This window comes from Phaenicophaeus curvirostris, chromosome 2, assembly GCF_032191515.1.
Source record: "Phaenicophaeus curvirostris isolate KB17595 chromosome 2, BPBGC_Pcur_1.0, whole genome shotgun sequence".
In the NCBI taxonomy this organism is placed as follows: Eukaryota; Metazoa; Chordata; class Aves; order Cuculiformes; family Cuculidae; genus Phaenicophaeus; species Phaenicophaeus curvirostris.
In genome coordinates, this window is record NC_091393.1 from 69180415 (window position 1) to 69207394 (window position 26980).

The window sequence follows — 26980 nt, forward strand, 5'->3', positions numbered from 1 at the left end:
TCCACTATGAACCACATCCCTTTGTTTCAGGCTTCCAGACTGGTGAATACTGCTAAGCACCAGGCTAGTACTCACAAAGGTGTTTTGCTCAGACTACCAGCCTGCTACTGTCACAAATCAAATGCATATTATCAGTGCATATTCACCTGTTTGCTCTTCTGCAAGGTAGATGTTAATACTTGAGGTAGTTCCCTTTTTTAATTATTATTAATATGTTCCCCCCTCCCTAGGTAAATTCCTCAAAGGAATTAAAATTTTTAAATGCCTCAAAAATGGATCATTTCCCCCTTTCTACTACTGTGGCAAGCAATGAGGCAATGAGATTTTCCTGCTCCCTGACTTAAGGCTTTAGCTTCCCTGCTCACTTCCTCGGGAAGCTGCAGGTGACTAGACCTTAATTATTCACAAAGAGAAACTCGAGGAGCTGAGCTGGCAAGGTAGGGGAGCACAAGGCACAGTAATATCACCACTCCCCATACCTCTGAGCCAGGGCTGTGACACTTGTAGTTGCCAGTGTTATTTCAAGGCAATGCACTTAATCTGTGGCATCTGAAGTGTACGTGTGCTGTATTTTTACATAGTACCTGGGACTGTGAATAAGTGAGGCAAGCCAAGAATAATTGTGCTTACTACTCAGAGGCAAACTGTAAAATGATTGTTAATAAATATTACATAGAGCAAATGCCAATTTGTTGTCACTTTATCTATATTGTACGTGAATGCAGACCTGTTTCTAACAGTATTCATATTGTCTATTGCAGAAATTTTACACTATAAAATCTACAGAGAAAACTAAATAGCCGATATTTTTAAGATGAGCGTCTAGGACATTCATAAAGTGAACTGAAAGTTTTCTGGAAAGAGAACCCTCTTATGTCAAAGAAATTTCTTTCTCTGAATTCAGAGCTGAGTCTAGATTTGGGGGTTTTTTTGTGTGTGTATATAGCTCCACTTTTATTTTTTCCTCATCAGACTAGAATAACAACTCATTCATTATATTAGGTCATTTTCACTTAGTTTAAGGACTAGTACAGAGAAATTGCCCTTACAAAGTTTCCAATTTTTCTCATTTAGCAAATGTTTTCTGTAGCAAGTACAACCCACTTTCAATTATCACTGATCAGGAGCCTCTCATAGTCTCTGTCTTAAACACATCAGGTTATGAATTACAAGGTCATCTGCTCTGGTTCAGTCCTTGGACACTATCGAGGTTACTGGTTGTTTGGGTTTTTTTTAAAACACTTCAGATGGAAAAAAATGAGGTCTAATTTACTTTAATACAAATCCACTTTGATGTAAGCGAGAAAAAAATTAGTGAAAATCAGTCTAAATTTTCTAAACCACCAGAGGAGAGGCGAAACTGTAATTTTCATGTTACTAAATAATTCAAAGACAACATAATTTATCCAGGTTTTAGAAGACCTGTTTCATACATATTTTCTGTGTTAATCAGAACAGTTCTATATTACAGTCCCTCACTTCAGATTTGAACAAATTAATCAGTTCACTGTAGGATATTCTGAGAAATGTTTCCCTCATCCCTGCTAGTTGGAAGCACTGTACTGAGGCAGACAATTACATATTACAAACTCATCATAAATGAGAACAAGAATGGAAGAACAAGGATGCCTGGTGGCAAGGGGTCCTGGGACAGTGGGAGATGTCATTTCAGTTGTCTCGGAAAAAAGGTTTCACTTGAGCATCCTGACACTCTGGATTAATTTGCAATCCTTAGAGCTGCCAATCTAATAAAGAATATAGATAAACAGTGACATTTTATTTTCATACCTGACCCGACTTGACAGACTCCACCCGGATTCACAGCTACTAGTTTGAGGAAAAGCAAAACCACAGGTTTTATTTTATAGCTTGCTTCATGAAAAAAGAATTGCCCTCTTTTGCTGAAGAAATACTAATGCTACACATCCAGAAATCCTTGTTCCAGTTTCTAGCTCACAGATGGATTATTGGGCCTGCCTTGCATCTCTGGCATTCTGCTATTCTGGTACTTCTGCCCTGAGATTAGCAGGATGAAAATCGTGCACGCCTGCAGGGCATAATGCTCCAGTGTTTGTGCACAGAACTGGTTTATCAGCTGCTCTGAGAGGGATTATCAAAGAGTTATCTTAGAGCCTCCCGGTCTGTCTTCACGTTTTCCCTTTTTGTGTTATACTCTTGTCCCATCTGTCTGCAGCCTGCTATTTCTCTCCTTATAGACCATCATTTACATATTCTTTACCATAACCAATTCCTGATCTGTGGGCTATTTAAACTCTCATGAATAAACATAGTTATTGCAGCTTGCCAGGCACTGTGACTGGGAAGAAGCCTGACTCTCAGTGGTCCCAGATGTACTATCTGCTCTCTACGTTCTCTTTTGTTAACATAGGCTCTTTTATTAATATGAAAGTTCCTATGGAATTATCACTGAATTGTCATGTGTAATGTTAACATGTACAATATCGTTTAATAGATCAACCTGCTTAGACAACACACAAATCACACTGCAACATGCTATGGCAACACCACCATGCAAAATATAGGGGTTTTTGTTTCAAACATTGGGTAAGTTTCCTTTGTGGCTGTTTATTTACTTTTTAGTGTCCTTTACTGACTTTGTCCCATTGAATCCAAATTTCTTCCTGATTACACTGGATTCAAAGCATATTACAGGAAGCCTTTACCTATAAGAAAGTGGTTAAAGAATTACAGTTTTGTTTTACTATGGGAGACATTCCCACAACCTTAGAAAACTTTGTTGTTTCACTGCATTTGTTTCTTTCTTTGATTACCAAAAAGATATATATATATTTTAAATACTTAAGGAATACTCTTGATCTTCATTATACAGGAGGCAGTATCTGAGAACTGCTTCTCCTTCCCTAGAAACTAAAAAACAAAAACCATGATCTTTGCTGAAAGCTCTCATATTTTTCATTTCAACACACACAGCTCCACCAACCAGGTCACAGAAAAAGCCACGGACGCACACACACACACAGCAGCGCCACCTGCACAATTCAACAGACAATGCAGACAAACTTGATTATAATCCAAGATCTTTCTACCTCTTTTCATAACAGGTTAGTGCTCGCCCTCAGTGTTGGTGTACAGTTTTTATGGCATGGGAAAATAGGGATGTTTCTGCCCTACAAAAATAAATGCGTTGAATGCTTTAGTTTGAACTTTCACAATGTTTAAAAAAAGAATCCAAAGAAACTGGAAAAGTAAAAAGAGTCCCACATATCAGGAAATCAATGGATCTTTTTGCTGTAGGCAAGAGAATGCCCACAGCAAATTTACCAGCCTTCATTTTTTTTACTTTTGTGAAATAGCTTTTGAAAACTATGTCCTTAAAAAAAAATCAGTTCTTGTAGTCTCTTATCAAAATGAAACCCCAATCCAACCCTTGTGCATCATCAGCATGAATTGTTTGGTCCTGAAGAAGCTGTGGTAGATATTAATGAAGATGGGGAAATTATTATTGTTTATTTTTCCCTGTGTCCAGTTAAAAAAAATGGAGCAAACTCTTTTTTTAGTAAAATAAAAAGGAGACAGGAGGGAAATCCAATGTAGTCAAACTGTATCAGACTTAACATTTTGGGAGGCACCAGAAAAAGAAACAACATCAAGTAGATTTTTAGATATTCTTTTCAACATTTAAAAAAAAAAGTGAATAATTTCATGCTTCCTAATGCAAAAAGCATGGCTCCCAAAGGTCCATTCCTCCATGTGTGACTATTAAGGCCAGTGGGAAAGGGACTAAGGAGGAAGGGTTGTAAAGAAAGCACATTATAAAGCTGTAATTCCTAGGAAAATTCACAGTCTTTTGATAAATACATTTTTAGCTTTCAGGTTAGAGAAGCAAAAAGGGAAAGTAGGGATCAGTGAGGGGGAGGGGAGAAGGATGTTCCAGCAGGTTTACTAGTCTTCCGAGGCAACAAACTTACCACATTGCGTGTGAATTTCTCAAAAGATGTTCGACGATCCAGTGTGTTTTCCAACTTAAATTTAGAATAAAAACAAAGAAACAAAAAAGGAAGGGAAAAAGAAAAGCAAGAAAAAATGGAGTAGAAAAGAAGGACTGATGAAACAATGGACTGCAAAACAAAGTTTGTGTAAATCAGGAAGCAAACACAAGTGTGAAGCTGTAATGGGACTCTGCAAAACAGGGGACGGGCAAAGCAGGTATAGTATTTCACAAAAAAAAATCATGGGGATCAAACTGGTTTGATTTAAAAGAAAAACTGAAAATAAAAAGAAATAATGAAGTGCACATCTTGTGTTAATGAACTGACATTGACAAACTTAAGGACTTCACACGGACAGTTGTAGCTTTCTGGTATTTTCAACATCTCTCTCTATATTGGATCTTCAGAAATCAATGTTTGAACAGAAAACAAAATCACACAGTACTTTCAAATAATTTTAGGTTTTCATTATAAACAATAGAATGCTACGGTGTTTATAACTACCTCATTCCAGTAATGATCGAGGCCCTGATTTTCAAATGCACAGGGCTCCCAGCTGATTCTAGGAAATCTCTGTTTAGAGCCAACTAATAAAATTATTTATTATCATAGAAATCTGCATTGCACAGGCTGCTCCACATACTCTGTGCAGTGTCTATTCAGAACTCATTCCATAATCTGGACTTTTCTAAGCAGATATTACATACCAAGCCTCTGTTTGCTGAAGTGTGACATGATCAGTCTTTCAAGTCAGACTCCTAGCCTACTCAAAATTATTCATGTAATATAAGGGAAAGAAACAGAATTAGGAAGCCCCTGTATTTATAGTCAAAATTAGAAGTTTTTCATATGAATAAGATTGCTTCTAAACACATTCTGTAGCTTTTACAGATGAAATAAAGAGAACAACAATTATTACATAAGCAAACTTGCAAACATGAAAGACTATTCTGGGATTTTATTTTATTTTTTTAATGTATTTGTAAAGCACTTTGCAGTTTAAGGTGCTTCATAACAGAGAAAACAGTACAATATGGGATGTAAAAATAAAAATAAGTTTTGCTAGATTAACTTATTGAAACATGCTCACATGCAGGATATATACACATATATGTATATTGAACTCCTGTGTGTATGTGACCCTCCAAACACGTCAAGCTGGTCACCTACCAGATATCCAGTTGCACTGGCACAGGGGAGAGAAGACTGAGTATTGTTGCAAACATAACCACTGCTTTGCACAGTGGCAAGACAAAGGCAAGATGGACCAATACCTTTTTCTTGGCCTGTAGCAGCTCCTGGTAGGCACTGGATCGTATAAAACGAGGATAAGAATCACTTTTCATCAGTTTGTAAATGTGCTCCTGAAAGGGAAAGAAGGAGCTGTTACTCACATAGAAGAAGACATACGTAAAATAGTTAGCAGTTGTGTGTGTTTGTTGTGGAACCCATACCAGCTAATGCTATTTTGAATTGGAAGTCTTATGCAATAGCAGGTTGGGGTTCTGAAGCTAAGACTGAGTTGTTCTCTGTCCTAAAACAGAAATCTCACTTATTTGTTATGTATAAAGAACACAACCCACCTATCTTTAATTTATAGTCTCTATTTCTACTATGGAATTATTTTTCTAAGAACTTATGACTACCTTAATGGCTAAATTTCAAACCTCTCTTACACTAGTCAGTTTAGATGACTAAATCAGGATCCATGGATACTTCCACACCAGATTTTTTAAATTAGTTTGTGGTTATGCTTTTCTGACTTCATAGGCTGGAAAAAGGTACTATTTCTAATTCATCACCACAAATAAGTGCTTAATTTAGGGAGGATATTCTCTGGCTACTCTTGGAACATCCTTTGACAGATGTTTAGTCTGCAATCCAGCTGACGATATAAAAAGGAAAACACATATGCAAGTCGGAAAGCAGTTCCAGGCTAATCTAATTTCTTCTGACACATATACAAATTTGAAAATCCTTATCCAGAAAACAAATGACACAAGCAGGTTATAGAGCTCTTCTTTTTTAAGTATTCTCACTTCTGTAAAATATGAAAGCCTAGAAATCTATCCTGCAGGATTTCTGAATTCTTGTTCTAGTTATACTGTTAGGAAAGGGGTTGTAGAAAAAAAAACAACAAGATTGGAAGAGGAAATACTCTCACAAAGAATACTTTTTAAAATCCCACTGAATTGTGTTAGCTATTTTTGCTTTAATTTTTACTCAATCAATAAAGTTTTTCTGCAGGAAACTTGTAGCATAGCAATCAGGAAACAGCAGATAAACTGTAGAGTGAATACTGTTTCTCAGCTTGGTACTGCATAAAACTAGTGAATAGGAAAAAAAGCCACACCAACTTGCTTGAAAATTATGGCAAGGTAGATTTTAAACTGATTTTTAATATATGTTGCATAGGAAACTACAGAAATTATTTTACGTGCCTTTCATTGTATTTCTTGCACAAAGCAGGGAAGTACTGGATTATAGTCAGACTATAGGCTGGTTCTTTTGGCTAGTTTTTATTCCACTCAGTTTTTATGAAAGCATTCAATGCAGCCAACAGAGGGCAGAAAGGGCCCTGTTTCTGTTGTTTGTATCACTTGTGATGGGCATTAAAATATTACTTCTATGCAAAGACCAAGCCTGTAAAAGGACAAATCATTTAAGCTGTATTAGTAATGTTAATGTACACATTAGTCAAGAATTGAAGATGGATGTTGTTTAGCACAATTGGTTTATTTTTAGTTATGTATCCCTCTCACCTGACATGGAGTACTGCGGTGCTATCTTTCAAGTCTAGAAATGCCTCTCAAAACTTTTTTAAAACAATCAAATGAACTGCCACCTGCCAGAATTAATTGTAAGTGGTCTTTTTTCCCAACTGGGAGGCCATAAGGAGCCTGTTGCAGAGGCAGAGCTGACAAAACCCTGCCAATTCAGGTGGGGCTCTCTGTAAAATTCCTAAAGCTTCAAGTCAAAACACAACAGGTACAATTTTCCCCCCTTTTCCCAGAGAAACAGAGGCTTCCAGGCTCAAGCTGAACTCTGAACTGGACCAAGTAAACAAAGGTATGCCAAGAGGAAAAGTCTTGCCTGCATAAAGACTGAATACTCCATGGAAGGAGGGTAGGGGTGGGGAAAAGAATAGAAGAGAGATCTGGAAATAAAATTATGTGGAAATTTTACACTAAAAAAAAAGAAAAGGATACTTGCAAGGAATATAATTGTCCCTTTCCTGAATGAACTACAAAAACATATTTATTTTAAACTTCTAATCTCGCTGGATTGTTTATTTGTGTAACTTATGTCTTTGCTATACACTACATACCTAAACCTTCATGGGGTTAGCAGATGCAAGCAAAAACTATGTGTTTAATTTAATGCAGAATACTTCAAAACAGCAGGTATGGCATCATGTCTAAGGAAAACTTTATTGCTGCATCATAGGTCACTATTCTCATAATAGCAAAATGGAAATGTGGTGGAATCACTCCCCTTTTTATTTAGGGCAGAGGCACTGTCACAAACAGTTAAAAGTCCCTATTCAATTCCCTTCTCTCCTTTGTGGGACTAGCAGCACCATCTCGTGTCTTCTAAGATGATGACCTAATAAATTGTAGGAAATTCTGCAGGGATATAATCTCAATCTCTCCTTTTGACACCACTTCACATTTCATTAATAATTAAATTTTCATCACTGGACTGCTGATGAAAAAGGGAGGATGGTACCAGTTCTATTACTTTTTACTGTGAATCCAATTCTTTTCAATTTCTTTTCTCAGAAGTCTGCAAAGATTGTCACATGTAATAGAGAAACATTTGTTTTTTCTTCTAAGGAAAAATGTTTTTTTATTTTACCATTTTGCTTTTTTAACTTGTAAATCCAATCTCAAAACTGTAAGTATTTTCACAAATCTGCCTCTGGTCAAAAGTATCTTTTGATGATGGTATTCAAATTACGACTAAATCAGCTCACCAAAAGCCAAATGAGACATTTACGAACTATTCTGTACCACTCTAATACTTATTATTGAAGAGCAGGTCCTTAGGATCTTTGCCCAGTGTGCTCTAGACAGTACTTTAATATGGTATAGAATATAAAACATCCCTGAAATATGATGCTTCTGGACAAGTTGTTACAAAATGCTATTCCTTACATGTGGTATATTGTTTTCATGATGGGATCCTAAGACTTCTATATATGATAACAACACTTTTTGGCATGCATTGAGAGAACAGATATTGAACCTGTATCAAAGAAGTCTTGCAGAGAGATCTTGAGAACTAGAAATCAATGTGTGTGGGGGGGAAGCTTTTATCTCAATGTAAGTGAATAAGAAAATCAAGAGAACAAGAACATGAAAATATCATTTCACTGCACTATATGCTTTGCTTTATTTGAGGCCCACTTGAAGACCCTATACCAGACACAGAAGTTTAATGAAGAGCTTTGCTTTAGTTATTCAGCTGCCTCATGAAAGAATGTTACCCATTAGCATCACCAAATTTCCCAAATATATCTTATTTTCTGTATATAGATTTCAGTAAACAATATTCTGTTTCAAATGTCCCTAAACAGGAGTGCAAACTGACCTGAGCATCTTCAAATGTGTATCTTCCAGGGTCCTTCACATTCTGTGTGGTTTTGTCATAACTTTTTGAATCTAGATTGATAGCGCTGGGTGCACCTGGAGCAAGAAATTCTTGCCAGATTTCTTGGACGCGAGCAGGAACTTCACGAATAGGCCTCTTCTTCAGGTCTTCTACTGCTAACCAGAACCTGTGGTACAACACAGCATCTTGACTTGCAGTTCAGTATAATCATCAATGAAGTGCTCACATTCTTCTATGCTCTTAAAAAAAAAATTAAGTAACTGAAATTTTCCTTGAAAAAAAAAAACATGCTAAAATAAGAAAAATCTGTGATTTTATGTGGGATCAAAATTCTGCTATACTGTCTCAGGCAACCAAGTCATCCTAAGAAGTAGTCATTACAAGTCTTTTAATGAGACAGGTGGGAAATCCTTCATTACTTATGTATGGGTAGCTTGCTTACGGGACGGTTTCCATTTAACTAGAATTAAACAGAGATTTCATTTCACCTGAACCATAAGACCATATTGTGCTTATAAATCTAATGATTTTTTTACATCCCTTCAAAAGTTAATAAGAACTTATGTTCTTGCTATCTACATGAATCTGAGTCCTGCTAAGATATAAACTGCGTAACTGTGATTTTGTTGCTATTACTCCTCAAATCATGTATAAATTGGAAAAGCATTCATTTTGCCTGCTATAATTCTTTCTTCAGCATTGCATTTCTATGCATATCTTTTACTAACGTGCTGAATGGATATGCTCATCCTCTCTTCTTTTCTGCTGCTGAACAAACCAACATGGGGCAGCCACATACAGCACAGACAGTTCATTTTATCCTTCTCAGTCTGGAGCAGGATCTCTAAAGGGATCTTGAGCACTTTGTGATCACAGCTACCCAGCTATAAGCTTTTATAGACACTTTTCACTTGTTAATAGGACTGTTTTATCATTATTTCTGCTATGGGCTTTTAGACTCACTCACTGTACAAAATAATTCTAAATTCAGCTAAGATCCCATGCTTACACGTGGTGCAGACCACTTAGTTCCCTCTCCCTGAGAGCACAACTAAAGTTTATCTTTGTTAAATATGCAATATATAACATGGCTAGTTTTCATTATTATTTCAACACAGCTGATCCTATGAAACAGATATGCTGAACCTTGAAGTGAGTTAACTGTGAAATAAGTTGGATTTTACAAGGCTAACAAATAAGAAAGGTCCAGATTTAAAATGTGGTTCCACCTTACTCATACAGTGAGATTAAAATGAAGTCCCTTATCTTAGAGAGGGGTTAGACAGGGGAGAACAACAGTGGAAATGTACTCTGAGAAAGCAAAATGATTACACCCTCAATCCAAATCCTAGTATAGTTATTGCAACAACTCTTAGGTGAGGATACTCAAGTGTAGCAAAGAAAACCTTACATTGTTTCTCCTGTAAGACTTCCTTCACTTGAGATTATTTCCTTTCCAGGAAGCAACTAGTACTTCATAACCCTGTTTTAAAACTCCTTTGTAGGACAGATGGAAGAAGACTGTGCTCATCACTCACAAGCCACTATGGTCAGCTTCGTGCTTCTAAGATGACTATTTTAGATATTGCTACACTTTTTAATTCCCATAATATCTATGAACAATCTTCCTGTCTACTGATCCCTTAGGATTTTTCAAGAGAGAGACAAGGTGCATACTCTCCTGGGTGGAAAACTGGTTGGATGGCCAAGCCCAAAGAGTTGTGGTAAATGGAGTTAACTCTAGCTGGAGGCCAGTCACAAATGGTGTTCCCTAGGGGTCAGTGCTGCGCCCAATCCTGTTCAATATCTTTATCAATGACCTGGATGAAGGCATTTAGTGCAACCTTAGCAAGTTTGCAGACAACACTAAGTTGTGAGGAAATATCAATCTGCCAGTGGGTAGGGAGGGTCTCCAAAAGGATCTCAACACGTTGGACCGATGGGCTGAGACCAATGGCTCAAGGTTCAACAAGACCAAATGCCAGGTCATGCACTTGGGGCACAACAACCCTGTGCAGTGCTACAAACTAGGGAAGACTGGCTAGAAAGCTGCCTGGAGGAGAAGAATCTGAGGGTGTTGGTTGACAGTGACTGAACATGAGCCAGCAGTGTGCCCAGGTGGCCAAGAAGGCCAATGGCATCTTGGCTTGTATCAGAAACGGCGTGACCAGCAGGTCCAGGGAGGTTATTCTCCCTCCGTACTCGGCACTGGTTTGACCGCTCCTTGAATCCTGTGTTCAGTTCTGGGCCCCTCACCACAAGAAGGATGTTGAGGCTCTGGGGCAAGTCCAGAGAAGAGCAACGAAGCTGGTGAGGGGCCTGGAGACCAAGACTTATGAGGAGCAGCTGAGAGAGCTGGGGTTGTTTAGCCTGGAGAAGAGGAGGCTGAGGGGAGACCTCATTGCTCTCTACAACTCCCTGAAAGGAGGTTGTGGAGAGGAGGGAGCTGGCCTCTTCTCCCAAGTGACAGGGGACAAGACAAGAGGAAATGGCCTCAAGCTGTGCCAGGGGAGGTTCAGACTGGATATCAGGAAAAGAATTTTCACAGAAAGGGTCATCAGGCACTAAAACAGGCTGCCAAGGGAGGTGGTTGAGTCACCTTCCCTGGAGGTATTTAAAAGATGGGTAGACAAGGCACTCAGGGATATGGTTTAGTGGCAGATAGGAATGGTTGGGCTCGATGATCCAAGAGGTCTTTTCCAACCTGGTGATTCTATGAAGTAATATTGTCCTAGTTTTACAAATACATTAGAAATACAATAATGTACAGTGGTTTCTCCAAGGTCACAATGGAAGTCTCTGTCAACAGAAGAACTTCAGCTTCAAAAATTCTGTGTAGCATCACTCACCTTTATGAACTGCAGTGTGTATTACACAGAGCCTGAGGATATATCCTGAGAATCTGGTGGCAATGCAGTAAGAATAGAGGCTTCATAACTCAAGCTTAAAAACTGCACAGCTTACAAATTCTAATTCACATCACTCTGTCAAATTTGGGCAACCTACTTTGGTTTCCTTAAGCTGCTTTTTATATTTGCATATAAAAGTGGATAACCTGCAGTGCTAACCCCTTCAAATGCATCTTCTGGGACTGACTGATTACTCATGTGTATCGAAGTCAGGTAAGAAACAGAAAAATGAAAGGCAAGGATGTTCTTTGTATACACACATTTTCTATCACCCTACAGACATCCTGAGGATCTAGCTCAAAGCTGTCACATACTTGTTTGTTCCATTATATCACTGCCAATACTTTGGGACGTCACCACAAACATGCCCTAGGATGCTATATTCTTTTGCAAGTAAACTGTTTCTATATAGTAGACTATACTCAGTTTGGGGGAAATAGATAGGAGATAAATTTAACTTCTTTGAGGAAACATTCAGCTTTCACCAGCAAACAAGCAGGTTGCATAGACAGATCCTAACAGGCAGAACACCAGCTCTTTGATAAATTAATTTTGTTTTACCCTTCTAACATTAGCATTCAGAAACCCAATTGAAAATGTAATGTTCTAAACAGAGAAATCTCTCTAAATGTGGGAAGAAAATGTTGATTTCTGTGGTATGTTATGTATAGGGTACTTATTTAACAGACAAAAGACATTTTAAAATTGTTATTTATTTAATGATCTTTCAATTAGAAATGACCGCCCTCCTCCCACAGAAAGTTCAAGTCAAATATTCAAAGGTAGGAAATATTAAAAATAAAGCTGCCACCTTTTGCATTTTTTCAAAAATAGCTTTTCATAATATCCCATGGCAACCAGTTGCGTGGATGAAGGGGAAATGAATTCTGCAAGACCTCAGCACAGGTCCTCAAATTCTGCTTTAAAATTCTCTGCATTGTAAGATGTGATCAAAGCAAGGAAGGACTCCTGTAGCAAACAACACGCAGGGCGTAACAGTAAATAAATGCAAAAGCAGGAGAGGGGAGGGTGGGAACCCAACTGCATTTTTCAGACAATGATATGCACAGACTTAGTGCTACTTCATGGAAGGAACTGGACAGAACTCAGTCTCTTTGCCCTTGGATGAAACTCTGTGTCTCGTGTTGGTGGAGGTTTGCTTTACCATGCACACCCTCTCTAGATGATGTTCAGTACCATTTGAACAGAGACCTGAGTGGCTGGGAGTAGACGCTGCTGCTGTCCATGCATTTGGACTGCCACACATTAGGGCACATGCCAGGCACATATCTGAGCGAGAGTGTATAGTGTATGATAGGCATACATCCAGCCCGATGACATGGTGAAACACATGTTGCAACACATCTGGGTATTATGTCCTCCAGCTGGATTACTTTCAAACTGAGGGTGGCCTTGCCAGATAAATAGCACAGCTGCAACATGGCTTCTGTCCCATTAACTGACCTAAATGTTAGATGCAGCCATCAGCAGATCCCAGATCAGGCTAATCAGTTAAATTTAGCACATAAGAAGAGAGAGAGAAAAGCTGCAACATTCTCCACAAAATGCCTGAGATTTAGGCAAAGTGTGGACACAATCAAGAGGGAATTACATGGGCTTTACACAAAGTGCATGTGACACAACAGTTCAGAGGACAGACCAACATTTTCAGCAAAAGCAAACAAAAACCTTAACAAACTCTATGGAGAAAATTATCTAACATTTTTCTAGGGGGAGGAAAGACTACTCGTCAGTTGCTGTAGAGTCCACCTTCTTGCCAAAGTACAACTTCAGGCTTCAAGATATAGCAGTGCTGAAGGTCTTCAAGAAAATGACAGAGAAACCCATTAAATCTTACAACTAGTTCCTTTTCATCTAATCTGCAGAAACAGCAACATTAGTGGGACTTGGAGTTTAAGCTTGAGACTGAATGAGAAATAAAGCACAGGGAATTTCAGCCTTGAGGATTAAATTTTGGTGAAGTTATTAGCATCCAAAAGAGGGTCTCATAACCAACAATATGAAGTAGGAACATTACCAGTGCCCATATTGTGTGGGAAAGAATACCAACCCTTCTGTTCAGACTTGCAAGACTAATGCCAGTGAGTCAATCTTCATACTCTAACATGCAGAACTCTCCCCTGCAAAATCAGTGCAAGGCGGAAATTTCTTGCATTTAAAGTCATCAAGAGTGGTGATCAGTAATAAAGAGCAAAAAAGTGAAACAGGCTTTATTAAAACCAAAACTAAACCTCTGTACCGTTCTCCCTCTTCTCTAGTAAAAGTATTGCTATGATATTATTAAAAGAATAACCAGAAACACTAAAGTAAGTTAAGCATAAAATTAAGTGCTATGACTGAAACAGTTTGTAGGCAACACTGCAAATTTTTAGTAGTGTTTCTCTGGGGTTTTATTTATTTTTTCTACCGGACATAATTGAAACCTCTATCTCTAGTATAAGACACTTTTACGACTTAAATGTGTGACTCCTAAATAAACATCTCACAAAAACTCAGCCTACAGGGGGACAGTCAGAGAAAATTTATTCAGAGAAAACATCTACAACAAACTAACTCCTCAGTCCTTTCCTTCTTTCTCTCAGCAGCCGGAACACAAAGCCCCTTCTTCTCATTTACTCACACATTAAGGAAGCTTCATTAAGGAAGCTAATAAATGAAGATCAAAACAAGGGGGAAGGGTTCCAGAGGCTTTTTCTTTGGTGCATCATGGGAGATGCTCTATTACCACACTACTTTGACTAACCTAGGAGGCTTTTGCAGTCTCAGCACTAGCTTGGAGATCACATCTACTGCAATACCACATAATGACATGGACAGACTTTCATACTGGCAGGCCTAAAACCACTTACAAGCTAAAAATCCTACAAAGCAACAACTTGCAAGCAAATGTACAGTCAGTATATGAATATTAACTTTACAAAGGATTCTGTAACAGTACAGACAAACAAAGGATATGGAAAGGAATAGGAATTTTCTGCAAAGATGAAAGAATTTAGGTTTCAAGGTGCCACATTGCAGTAAGATTTGTTTCAATATCTTACTCTCTCTGAAAAGTCCTTTTTTTTGTGCTTGGAGAGCCTTGTGACCAAGCTCAGTAGTACTGGATCATGCTCAGACTTATGTCTTATGAATTTTGATCAATGGTCTCCATATTTGTATTAGGCAGTGAGAATTTTATAAATCTGTTATCCAAATCATATGTTAGTTTAGCTATTTATTCTGTGTAGTGAATAGCATGCAAAGAGGTACCTCCAAGAACCTGCATGGCAACAAGAGTTTACAAGTCATAGCCTGCGGCAGGTGAATGCAGAATCAAACCTGGCTGTTAGCAAACTGCAATCACACTGTAATGAAGCTTCTGCACTGATAGAGCTGCTTAGATAGTTTTATACTTCTGCTACGCTTTACAATGTCCCTTTAGAGAGTGACATACTATTAATCCAAATTTACAGGCAAAGGAACAAGGCACAGAGATATAGAGTAGGAAAATGAAACCCGATTGTATTTCTAATCATTTCACAGTTCTTAGTTTTAACTCACAGTTCATTTCTTCATCCCTGTTCTATTTCTTAAGGCAGGATCTATATCCACTAAGAATGAGATTCACAGTCAGCTTAGGCACTCTCAGTTCAAGTTAATGAAACAGTAACACTGGGACTCTTAGCTACATAAAATAATCATGCTTGAATAGAAATGGTATATCTGGTAGGTGTGTCATTTCACATTTTTGGCATTCTTTTACCAAAGCGAGATATAAGATTTCTAATAAACTAATACTGAATCTCTGTAGTGTCTGCAGTCCCTTACTGTATCCTGTGCACAGCACTGGGTAGCTTGAATCCAGGGTCTCAGCTGTCTATCCCACTGCATATTTGATGGTGCCTGTTGGAAATTTTATCATTGTTAGGTCTGTAAAATGACAAGAGCCAGCTACTGACTTGAGTTCACTTTGTGGCGGTGGCAAGATGTGGATGGAAATAAATCTTTTTCACAAAGATGCTGTCAAAAAAACCCCCAAAAAACACTGACCTACAAATCCAAATTGCAACAGTGGGGTTAACAGGTGGGCAAAGAAATTGGTGATCTTTTAAATGTAAGTTTTATTCAGCAGTAATGCTTGAAAACATCAAGTTTTTAATTTTGTTACTGAGGTCTATAACATTTTTATTCCTATGAATAACAAAATTCATGCTTTCTAACCTGAATTTATCATGTGAGCCGAATGGAGGGTTGATTTCCCCACATTTCAAGAATTCATAAACATAATTCTGAGCTTGTGAGAAAATTTTCCTTCAGTTAATCATCACAGAAAGGACTTTTTCAGTGCAAGTGTGGTGCCCTGCCTGATCCTTCTCAGGGACAGCCCTTAAACTCATATTCACCATACCTAAGATATTATATTCTATAATACCGATATAAGAATCTAGAGAGAGAGACATAAAAGTAGATTGCATGTCAAGGAATCAGCTCTGAACAAATTTCTCCAGGGAATTTTTCTGGATCAGTCACTTGCAGTTTGCCTGTGGTTAGTGTTGTAAATAGGATTAGAAGAAAGAGCTAGGGATTATGCGGGTAACAGTCTAGTTGGCAGAGAGACAAATTAATCAAAGCAAAGCATAGAAACTGCAGCACACACTGGGCTGGGTAGGTTTATATTTGAGCAGCTGCTCTGTGTGAGGAATTACTAAGAAGCTGTTAAAAAAATACCTTTCATTTTCTTGGTATTATTCTGATTTTAAAGATTTCATTTTACCACCTGGATGTTTTAATTAAAAAAAGAATCTACTAATGAAATTATCCACATACATATACAGGTCAGGCAATATTTCCATGGAGGTAATGGCAAACAAATCAGTTGGAAAATATCATAAGGTCTAGAGTTCCTGATATAAATTTGTGATGCAAAGTTCAATATTTGAATATGAACATAGTCAGCAACTCAGAGATGTCCATCTTGAATTATTCTACTGACAAATTAACAAGGAAATGTGTGCAATTACTCATCTTTTATTAATCGACACCACAAAATGCCAAATGCCTTTTGCAACATGCTACACAAATGCAACCCTAGTAGGAACGGCTATGCTGCACCACTTGTGAGTGAGAAATGGCATAGAAAAAATGTAGTTTTGGATTGTTCTGAGTTCTAGAATGTGTGCAAATATTTTATACTCCTTATGCTATTGGTGAACAGAAAGTGATATAGATGACGTCTGACTTGAAGGTGGAATAAAGAGAAAAATATGTTGTACATACTTTAGTACTATGTACAGTTTGACTTATCTCTATAAAAGCTGTTATTAATCCTTCTGAAATAATTCATAATGAAATATGGCTTCCTTAGAACAGAAACAATAGAACATGCTATTAACCAAAGAATACACTATCAATTTTTAAAATCAAATAATTTTTCTCCCTCATGTAAAAATAGTTCTGTACATATATATTTAAACAAATTTATTTAAGCTTCATATACTAGCCAAATCTTTCCATTTTGCAATTCATGAGGAAATTGAGAGCTGGCTGTCACAATACTTCTGTTGTGTCAGATCCACCAGTACTAGAATCTTGGTAGAGATTTTCAAAAGATCAATGTTCCCCAGAAACCTGACCAAAAGTTAAAATCTGTTAATTTAAATTCTTTCTTTATTTATTAACAATGTCTCTATTTTATTTTACTCTTCTCATAGTATTTTACCAAATAAAAGATACTGAACAGGCTTTGAATGAGTCACTGTTCTAAACCTGTTTAATAAAATGAGCTGAGAGTAGTAGTTTGTAGTAGTGGTAGTTTGACCAAAAATTAGACATGAAGGGGAAATTATGCTTCATATGAGTCTCTGCTCACTATATAAATCTTTCCCTCAGCCTGAATATAGGAGCAATCTGCATGTATAGATTCTGAAAGGTAAAACATAAAAATTTTTGAGGGAGTAAAAATGAAAAGAAAGGTGACAAAAGAAACACCAAAACCACCAATGTAACAAGCTACTAAAAAATAAAGCCCCTCTCACTTACCTTAAATTTTCTGAACTGAATTCTGACTCAAGGAATTTGAGAAACTGCTCTCTTCCCACTGGGTCTTTCAAAGCTTCATCCATGCCAAACCCCCATCGTTTCACCCTCTGCTGTCCTGGCTCTTTGCTACAGAAGAAAAAACAACAGAATCCAAAATCAGCAACACTTCAGTATTCTAATTCTCTGTGTCTATAATTTAGATTAAGTCCTAATGTTCAATCACAGATTTTTCACCTTTTGGATTTCTCATTTCAGTGCAACATTCAGAGATGAACAAACAGGCTCCTAGTACTTACACAGGATGAAGGCAATACACAGGCATTTACACAGAAGAATAAGGACTTCAAACTAGGAAATGTAATCAAATTTTAAGAAGTGTCTTTTTTTTCCCACACTAGAACCCTGGAAACTGTTTACTGCAACTTTTTACAGATTTATTAATGCATAGCTCTTCACATCTTACAAAACTCTGAAGATGGAAAGATCAAAAGGATACTGCATTATCCTTCTGTCTTAGTATTTTCCTGTAATGATTCTGTCTGAAATCTTCATGTTTCAAGAAAAGCCTGTTACTCCTCCTTACCCCAAAAGCAGCAAGAAAATTATATACCTTGCCTCCAGTTCCCAGAAAGTGGTGTCATCTGATATCCAAGGGTTTGAGGGATCAGGGGGCACAAGAAAAGGATCATATTCCAAATACTGCTCTGTATAAGCTAATAGACTAGGAAAACAAAAGCATCAAACATTGTCATGTCAGGAGGTGAGGATAACTGATCAGGTTACCCCAGTTAGCAAGTTACCTTGCATCAACTGAAACATGGTAACCGACTGTGCACACACTCATAAGTCAGCTACAAGCTCAAGCTAAAATATGTTTGCCCAAGCCTTTTAAAAGTGGATACCTAAAGAAGAAGAGGCAGCTAAGGTCTGATCAAGAGCTGAAATAAAATAAACTACAAACTCCCCTAATACATCTACATAGCTTTTTTTAAGGTCTCCTTTAGGCACTAATAAATTAAATCAAGAAACCTCTTACATGCACATTTGCTTTTATAAAGGAACATGTTTATACCACTACGGTTTTAATTATTAATTCTTTTAAAATCTGTTCTAAAACACTTCATGCTATTCAGGTCATATTCATTGCACCTGGAGCTGCTAGGTCTTCTTTTTTTCCTTTTTTAAAAATACAGTTAATATTGACATTATTTCCTAATCAAATGGCACTGCTCTCAAATCTATTGCTTTCTGGAAAATAAAATCTGATGGTTTTTTTTCCAAATTCTTTAGTGCTCATCATTTAGTCTGACTGAGGAGATCACACTAAGAATTTTCCCTGTATTCTGGTACTTTACATCTCCTATGTCCTTATTCCCACTTTCTGTTTCCTTTTGCCTCATAATCATTGAAAAATTCTTGACAAGTGAGGACAACTATTCTTTCTTTTCATTCCTATTTATATTATATTATATTTAGTCTGCATTCCATTTTTACTGTTCAGTAAACACGAATTCTTAATCTGCTCTCTTCATAAATCTATATGTATGTTTGCATTTGTGTGCATACATACACATATATAAGTAGATTCTTGTGCACAAACATATATGAGAGGGTGAAGAACCATTTGTATTTGGTTTAATTTCCTTTACTAAGCCTTATGCAGCTCATTTTTCTGCAATTATTCACTATCTCTGTATTTGATGTGCAAGACAGCATTCCTTTCCTCTGCCTCTCCTCTCCCGAAGCTGTAGTTAGACTTTTCAAGGAGCTTTCTGTTTTATTTGCTTTCTAGACCCTTCCTGACAAATTTTGGTGTTGTTTGGAGAAAGATTCCTATTTACATCCTCTAACCTGAATTAAGCTCAGACTCACTTTGTTCAAGCACTGAGCTCGTCAGCCAGCCAGTTCTGCCAGTCAGTTCCCTTGCTTTATCAGTGATTACCCTTTTGAAATATCAAAACCATAACCCAAGATCTGTTTCCATTTAGCCTCCCTGCCAATGCAAAGTGAAACTTGTGACCACTTGGCCAGATGCTCTTTCAGTGACAAGGAATACCTGGGCCATATTTTAATAATAAAAGAACTTCATACCTACCACTTAAAGTAAACTCTCATCAGTTATTTCTATGACACCTGGACTCCCTTGTCCCTCTTTATTTGAAGCTATTTCTTACTGACATTTTCCCGATAATTATCAGTCTAATTGAAAAACCAGATGATGTGACAATATGCTTACCTCTCTGCAACTTTTGACATTTTTAATCTATGTCTGTCTAATTGCATTTGCCAGTGCTTAATCTGCAAGAAAAGAAGGCGAAGAGTTTTATGAGTAATTTGGTGCTTGACCCTCTCTCCATAACTTTTTTTAATAGGGCTGTAATTTAACCTTAATTTGTCGAAGGACGCAGAAGAGAAATATATTTGAGTTAAAACATTTCACCAGTGTAGTTCTAAAATAAATTGAATTTTCCATCAAAGAGAAAATATCACACAGAGACAAAAAAGGACCCAATACAAAATTTCCCTAAAGGTTTATCAACAGAAATCCAATTAGCCTTTTTTTCAGAGTTTTGAAGAGAACTACTAATTCTTCAGACATTTACCTTCTCCCAATTCTAACATCTCAGTAAAGATTAATGAAGCATGACCAGCAGCTAAATGTGTGGACCCGTAAGTGCATCCATAGAAGGTAAGTATACCCCCAAACCTCGAATCACTGTTGAAAGGAAGAGCGAGCTGTCTACTGCTAAATCAGCTAATGGACTTAGCCATGCAAAGAACCCACTAACTGGCCTGCTGCTAGTTGCCTGTAACTGTATAATGCAAGATACTGGAAAGTCAGGTTTTGTCTCATTAAGTTTTAATAGAAGTTACATACCTAAACCCATATATTCTGAAACAAGGAAAAGCTTTACTAAACCGTTAAGAGATCTATTCTGAACATATTTCCCAGCTATGATAAGAAGTTCATTTAAAAGTACAAGTTCATAGTTATTTTTCAAACCTCTTGGTGTAGTTCATCTTCTGTGGGTGGCTTAGTCTCTGGTACCGGTGTGTGGGTAGGGCTGTGACTTCGAATGTCATTTTGTAAGCCATAGACAGACTATGTAAAAAATATGAAACAATGATAGTTACTTTTGGACAATGCTTTCTACGCATATCTGTAGTAAGTGCGATGTTTTAGTACATTGTGCTCAAGATGTTAGCCAAGATCATCTTTTTCTAAAGGAAATGTAAATAAGTCATGCAATCAAATAAAGTTGTGCTTCTATCATGCACATGATGTAAAATAAAGACTCCCCAAACTCCAAAATTCTATAATGCCATAGAACACAGGATCTATTTTTACTATGTCTCTATATTAACAGCATAGTAAACACAAGAGATGACACTGAAAGGCAGTTATTACAGTAAATGGATTATTTGGATTACTTTCAAATTTGAAATTATTGCTTGGTAAATTATGCTAATCTGGACCATTCATTACCATATATAAGCTAAGCTAAAACTTTTTCTAAAATCACTTCCTTTTTTAAAACTATTTTTCCCTAGGTTAATACAAAAATAAACCTCAAAGGGAGTACTTTAAAGTTGAAGGAAATATAAATTATTATGATGCAAAGGATTTGAAAGAAAGTGTTATTCCAACCCATCTATACATCCCTAGAGAACTTACCATGTCCATATCCACATCCTAATTTAGACAGAGCTAATTTCCTCCACAATTTCTAGTTATCCATTTGGGGCACAATTGTAAACTAGAGACACTCTTTTCATTACAATCAGCACTGTTGTTAGAGTTTACACTGCATTTTTAATTTATTTTTCCCTAATTTTTTACAAAAACATTTTAATGCACTTTATTCAATCTTCTAAACATCATGAAAAAAACATGTAAAAATAAATTCTATTTTCATATTCTCTGTGTATTTCTCCAAAGTCTTTCTTATGCAATAGAATTTACTTGATATTAGTAAATTTGTCAATACTAATTCATGTAAGAGCTTACAAAATAAGAACATATATTCATGCATTTGTTCATTGAGCTGTAAGAAAAATGTTTCTTTAAGAAACTATGGAACTCCATGCTGTAAATTACCTCCTCCTGCTGCTTTAATAACAGTACTTACCTTTCTTGTTTTATGTGGATTTCTCATTCTTGAAGATTTTTTTATATCCACTTCAGTTGTATTTACACATCCAGGCTATTAAAAGAATAAGAAAGTACAAGGATAAAATCTGTGGTGGAGCTCCATAATATTTTCCTTGAGACACTCCTCTTCAGTTTGCAAGGCTAAGAAAATGAATAACTAGAGGCATATAATAACTTGATGTCCTTCTGCAATAGTCCCTAAAATCTAAATAAAATAGAATGTAAATACCATTTTGTCTGGCTTATTTCAAGAGAGATTCTTTTGCTATCCAGCCTCATTTACTAGAACCTGTGATGGCTTTTAGGACAAGTTTTACTATGTATCTTTATGCTGAAGTACTGAAAACAAGGTACAAAGGAGAAGGGAATATCCAAATGCATATTGTAAGACATGCTTGCAGTACTGACAGGTACTAATTAAAATTAAATTGCTACTGGCAGAATGTGGGAATTTTGGAGACATTGAAGACCACATGCTTAGAGCTCATGTCATCACAAATTTGAAATAAATTCTCAAAATAACAGAAACAAAACACTTGTTTCTGCTTGTGTTTTGCAAGGAAACCATACAATATGCATTCCAGCCATCCCTCTTAAGCAGCATGGTCGACATCATGATACAAAGTAAATAGAATTGTGCAATGCTCACTTCTTCTGGGAACCCCAGGCTCCTTTCAGGAGCATTTGGTTGTTGGCAACTTTTTTGAATATTATACATTTTTTAAAAAGAAGAAAAAATGTGCCCAAATGGGATTTGTTTCTTCAGAAAAGAAATAAACATCATCCTCGCCCTGTCCTCCGCCTCACGCCCCACTGCACCCTCCACACCCCCATCTTCAGCAGCCTAACCAGAAGGCTGGAAATTTAAACAATGACTTTCAACACATCTGACTTAGCCTTCAAAGATTCATTTTCACAACTGTATAGCATCTCAAAGGACACACATCTTCTAGTTTCTCCTAACTCATCTTCCTTTGTCACTTCCCTCTAAGTGCAAGTTCAAGTGCAGAAAGTTCAGAAAAACTAATAACACGTTAGGCATTCAGGTGAGTTTTACCTATTGATTTTAGAGGCATTACATTTGCCACTGAGAGTGGGAAGCTACAAATCTGGTCTCTGGCAGGATCTCAGTGAAAGTAATGGGAGTAGCTAGATGCAGAATTTACTTGCTAGATGGACTTATTATCAGACTAATAATAAAAGATTTGTCTTCATATCATAATTTAACATGCTTGATGTGGCTGTAAATCTTCACAGACCAAACTTTTAAACATTTCTTGTATAGGCAGAGCCAAGAAACAAATACATTTCATTCAGCCTGTGGTACTTTGCCTCCTGAAAATAATTTAAATAACAGACTAATTTTTTAATCTAGTATGGTTTTTTAATTAATGTATAAGTTTTTATGTTAAACTAACACATTCATGTGCATTTGATCATATGACATTTGTCGTATAAATAGATCCTAGTGACTAAGAATAAAAATAAGCACTTAGATAATATTCTCAAGACTGAAACTGACACAACTATTGAACTAGATTTGGGAATGTAAACTCTGTGCTTGTGAACAAAACTGGTTGTAACTCTCAGAGAAAGACAGATTGAAAAATACAAAATTCTCTGTGATGGTCAATTTGAAAGAAGAAAGCAATTTCACAGGGCAGCATACTGAGATAAAAAGTTAAAAAGAAAACAATGCATCTGTTTTAGGATTATGACAGCAGTTGGAATTGAAGAAAACCTGAGATTTTAACAATATCTACAGCCCTTGAATGCAGCCATTTAAATAGCAGGCACACTTCCATAAGGCACAAACTGTTGTTTGGTCAGTTTCACAGTTTCAGTTATAGTTTGTTAAAATAATGTCCTAAAAATGGATGGGGGGGACGGGGGAGCATAAATCTCATCGGAAGCCTCTTATTTTCAAGGATTTAAAGTCCACCAGCAGTATATTGGTATGACCAGACCTAGGACCTTGCCCAGGTAACTTACATGCCAGTGCTGTGCAGAATGATGCAAGGGACACAAGAAGAAATTCTGGGAGATTTTCAGGAACGAAACAAGGGTGAAGCTTTTGCTGGCTGGAAAACAACCCAACCCAGTGCTGACCTTCTACAGCACCTAGTGGATTCTTACTGGCATCTGACTGTTTAAAACCTCTCCTGCTGAAGTACAGCTGCTGTGGCATACTTCAGCTGGGACACTCACAGGAGGCTGCAACGGCAGGAACTGGACCAAGGTGTGATTGAAGGAAGCTAATAGGAGAGCAGCAGCAGGAAGGTAAGGGCAGGGAAGTGTCAGAAAGCTTCGGTGTAAAAGGAAAGGCAGCTAAAGAATGTACCACTACTCTGACCACTTGGAGTAACAATAGAAGTTTAAGACATATAGCACAATACAATACTGGTCTCATAATTTGATTTAAGTTATATCACTAGAAGTACCTAATGTAATCAGGGCCATAATTAACATTTCCTTCCCAACAGAATAATATTTATTAAAATGATATTTGATATTAGATGGGATTTATTGTTTCTCTGATGCTGCCGCACTTCATCTACCAATTTTTAGGAATAAATATCAAGCATCTTTTCAATTAAAACAAACACAAAAGCTTGCATTATTTGCACATTTTGCTAAAATAACTCAGGGTCTTTGCAGGAAAAACCTTTGCTGGACAACATTTAATTTTATTCATATGCCCCCATTAACATAATAAGTATGTATTTGGATACAATTACATCCAGCTGTGTTTTCTTGTTGTGTTGCTTTTTAAACTGGACTGCCGTAGTTCAGACAGTGAAATGCTTGCCACAGTGCTCTGCTGCACGATTCCCATTTGGTGTATAGTATATAATTTGCATACTAATACTGTAAATAGTTTTCAAATAGATTTCCTGAAAGCATTGAAATCTATTCTATATGTGCAAATAGAATGATTATTTCCTTCAGGACCAATATTCTGTATGAAAACAGTTCCCCCTCCACACACACACATAGGAAAACCTTGACACGTGTTGAACTTGCCATACAGCAAGATCATAACCAGAGTAGAATTTGGCCCCCATCTGTTTTTAATTTGCTGGCTGAAAAGCTGTCAAGTCTTCAAAGGAACCTTAGCTTCTTTTCGTCCATCTGTTAGCATGCCCTTATCTCAAAGGACAAATGCCATTGTATTAATTTACAGCAAAGGACTTGTCAGTCCAGTATTCACACAATCACAGAATCACTAGGTTGGAAAGGACCCACTGAATCATCGAGTTCAACCATACCTATCAATCACTAAACCATGCCCCTCAGCACCTCATCTACCCATCCTTTAAACACCTCCAGGGAAGGTGACTCAACCACCTCCCTGGGCAGCCTCTGCCAGTGCCCAATGAACCTTTCTTTCCATGAAAAATTTTTTCCTGATGTCAAGCCTGAACCTCCCTGGTGGAGCTTGAGGCCATTCGCTCTTGTCTTGTCCCCTGTCACTTCAAGGTGCAATCTCACCAGTGCCAAGTACAGAGGGAGAATAACCTCCCTGGACCTGCTGGTCACGCCGTTTCTGATACAAGCCAAGATGCCATTGGCCTTCTTGGCCACCTGGACACACTGCTGGCTCATGTTCAGTCGGCTGTCAACCAACACCCTCAGGTCTTTCTCCTCCAGGCAGCTTTCCAGCCAGACTTCTCCTAGTCTGTAGCACTGCATAGGGCTGTTGTGCCCCAGGTGCATGACCCGGCATTTGGCCTTTGGCCTCATGCCATTGGTCTCAGCCCATCAGTCCCGCCTGTTCATGTCCCTTTGCAGAGCCTCCCTACCCTCCAGCAGATCGGTACTTCCTCCCAGCTTAGTGTCATCCTCAAACTTGCTAAGGGTGCACTCGATGCCTTCATCCAGGTCTTGATACATTCACTGGGGAGATTAATTGATACAGATAAGTAATAAAAAATGCATATAGAAGATTTTTTTAATCCCTGTTTCAATTATTGGATAATCACATTTGTATCAATTCCTAGCAACACAATTTTTTATTGATGCTGTTTAGGAGGCTGCTTAAGAGGACTCTGCCAGGAAACACAGTGGAAGCAGGAAGCCTCCTCCTCTGCAGGAAGAGGAGATCCAAGATCTCCAGGTGCAAGAACTTACATGCTAAGATATGGCTACAGCCAACATCTGAAAACAACAACAATCTGAAGGAATGTTTAGTTTAAAAAAGTCCACTTGATATTGATAATCTTTCAATGATAACTGTGGCAACAGTGAATTAATTAATTAATTAATTAAGCCCTTGTAATAGTGCTAATGGTGAATTAATTTCTTAACACCTGGAGCAACTTTTCAGAAGAATTTGTTGTTTACATCAAATTGGTTGCTTTAGCCGTGATACATTTCCATTCAAATAGTTTAAAATACCTAATATTTATAGTTTGTTTTCTGTAAAAAATTGCACAGTCCAAGGGCTCTTTTTATTGCCTGGCCACAAAGCCAAAATCAATTTCTATTGACACCTTTTTGTATAAAAATCTCTTTGCTATGATGTAATTCTATGTAAGAGTGAAATCCTCGATAGAAAGTAAATAAACTGACATCATTATAAATGTTAAAGTTTTGACGTTTTTCCTCTTTTAAAGAATATGGCAATAGTGAATATGCTTAAGCCAGACTAACCAGAAGTTTTCTTGTATCTGATACAAATACACACATGCACGTGGGAGTGAATAAGCTAATGAATTGCAGCAGGCTGGGAACTGACTGTCTGTATTTCTGCTCTGTAGAAAACAATCTGAGGGAGCTGAACATGAGTCAGCAGTATGTCCTTGCAGCAACACAGACAAACCACATACCCAGCTGCATTAGCAAAAGCATAGCCAGAAGGCAAAGGAAGTGGTTATTTCTTTCTACTCGGCATCATGAAGTTGCATCTAGAATACCAAGACTAGATCAGTGCCTCATAAACAACACAAATATATTTGAAATGGAAAAGTCCAGTGGAGGAACACACATTTTTTCTGCTTGCAAAAGGACAGGATGAGATGGAATGGCCTCAAGCTCCGCCAGGGGATGTTCAGGCTAGACATTAGGGAAAAATTTTTCCCGGAAAGGGTCATTGGGCACTGGAACAGGCTGCCCAGGGAGGTGGTTGATTCACCTTCCCTGGAGGTGTTTAAGGGACAGGTGGATGAGGTGCTGAGGGGCATGGTTTAGTATTTGATAGGAAAGGTTGGACTCAATGATCCGAAGGGTCTTTTCCAACCTGGTGATTCTATGATTCTAACTGTTGCCTTTTGATGTCTAAAGGAGGCTCTCAA

The 26980-nt window shown here is 37.5% G+C and overlaps 1 protein-coding gene across 11 annotated transcripts in view; it reads right to left on the reverse strand.

Annotated features, from left to right (window-relative positions):
- Positions 1-26980, reverse strand: part of RGS7 (regulator of G protein signaling 7) — a 234252-nt gene that overhangs the window by 23149 nt on the left and 184123 nt on the right. For 3 of the 11 annotated variants that reach the window (XM_069852370.1, XM_069852371.1, XM_069852377.1), the window contains exons 10-16: positions 21664-21738; positions 20538-20636; positions 19770-19831; positions 18144-18254; positions 17534-17659; positions 8565-8751; positions 5246-5335 (exon numbers count right to left, since the gene is read on the reverse strand). In XM_069852370.1, the coding sequence (XP_069708471.1) occupies positions 5246-5335; positions 8565-8751; positions 17534-17659; positions 18144-18254; positions 19770-19831; positions 20538-20636; positions 21664-21738 (750 nt within the window). Of the gene's footprint in view, positions 1-2594; positions 2685-3068; positions 3150-3950; positions 4005-4034; positions 5158-5245; positions 5336-8564; positions 8752-17533; positions 17660-18143; positions 18255-19769; positions 19832-20537; positions 20637-21663; positions 21739-26980 lie in introns of those variants that run through there. The other 8 variants (XM_069852372.1, XM_069852373.1, XM_069852368.1 and 5 more) reach the window with 5 other exon arrangements.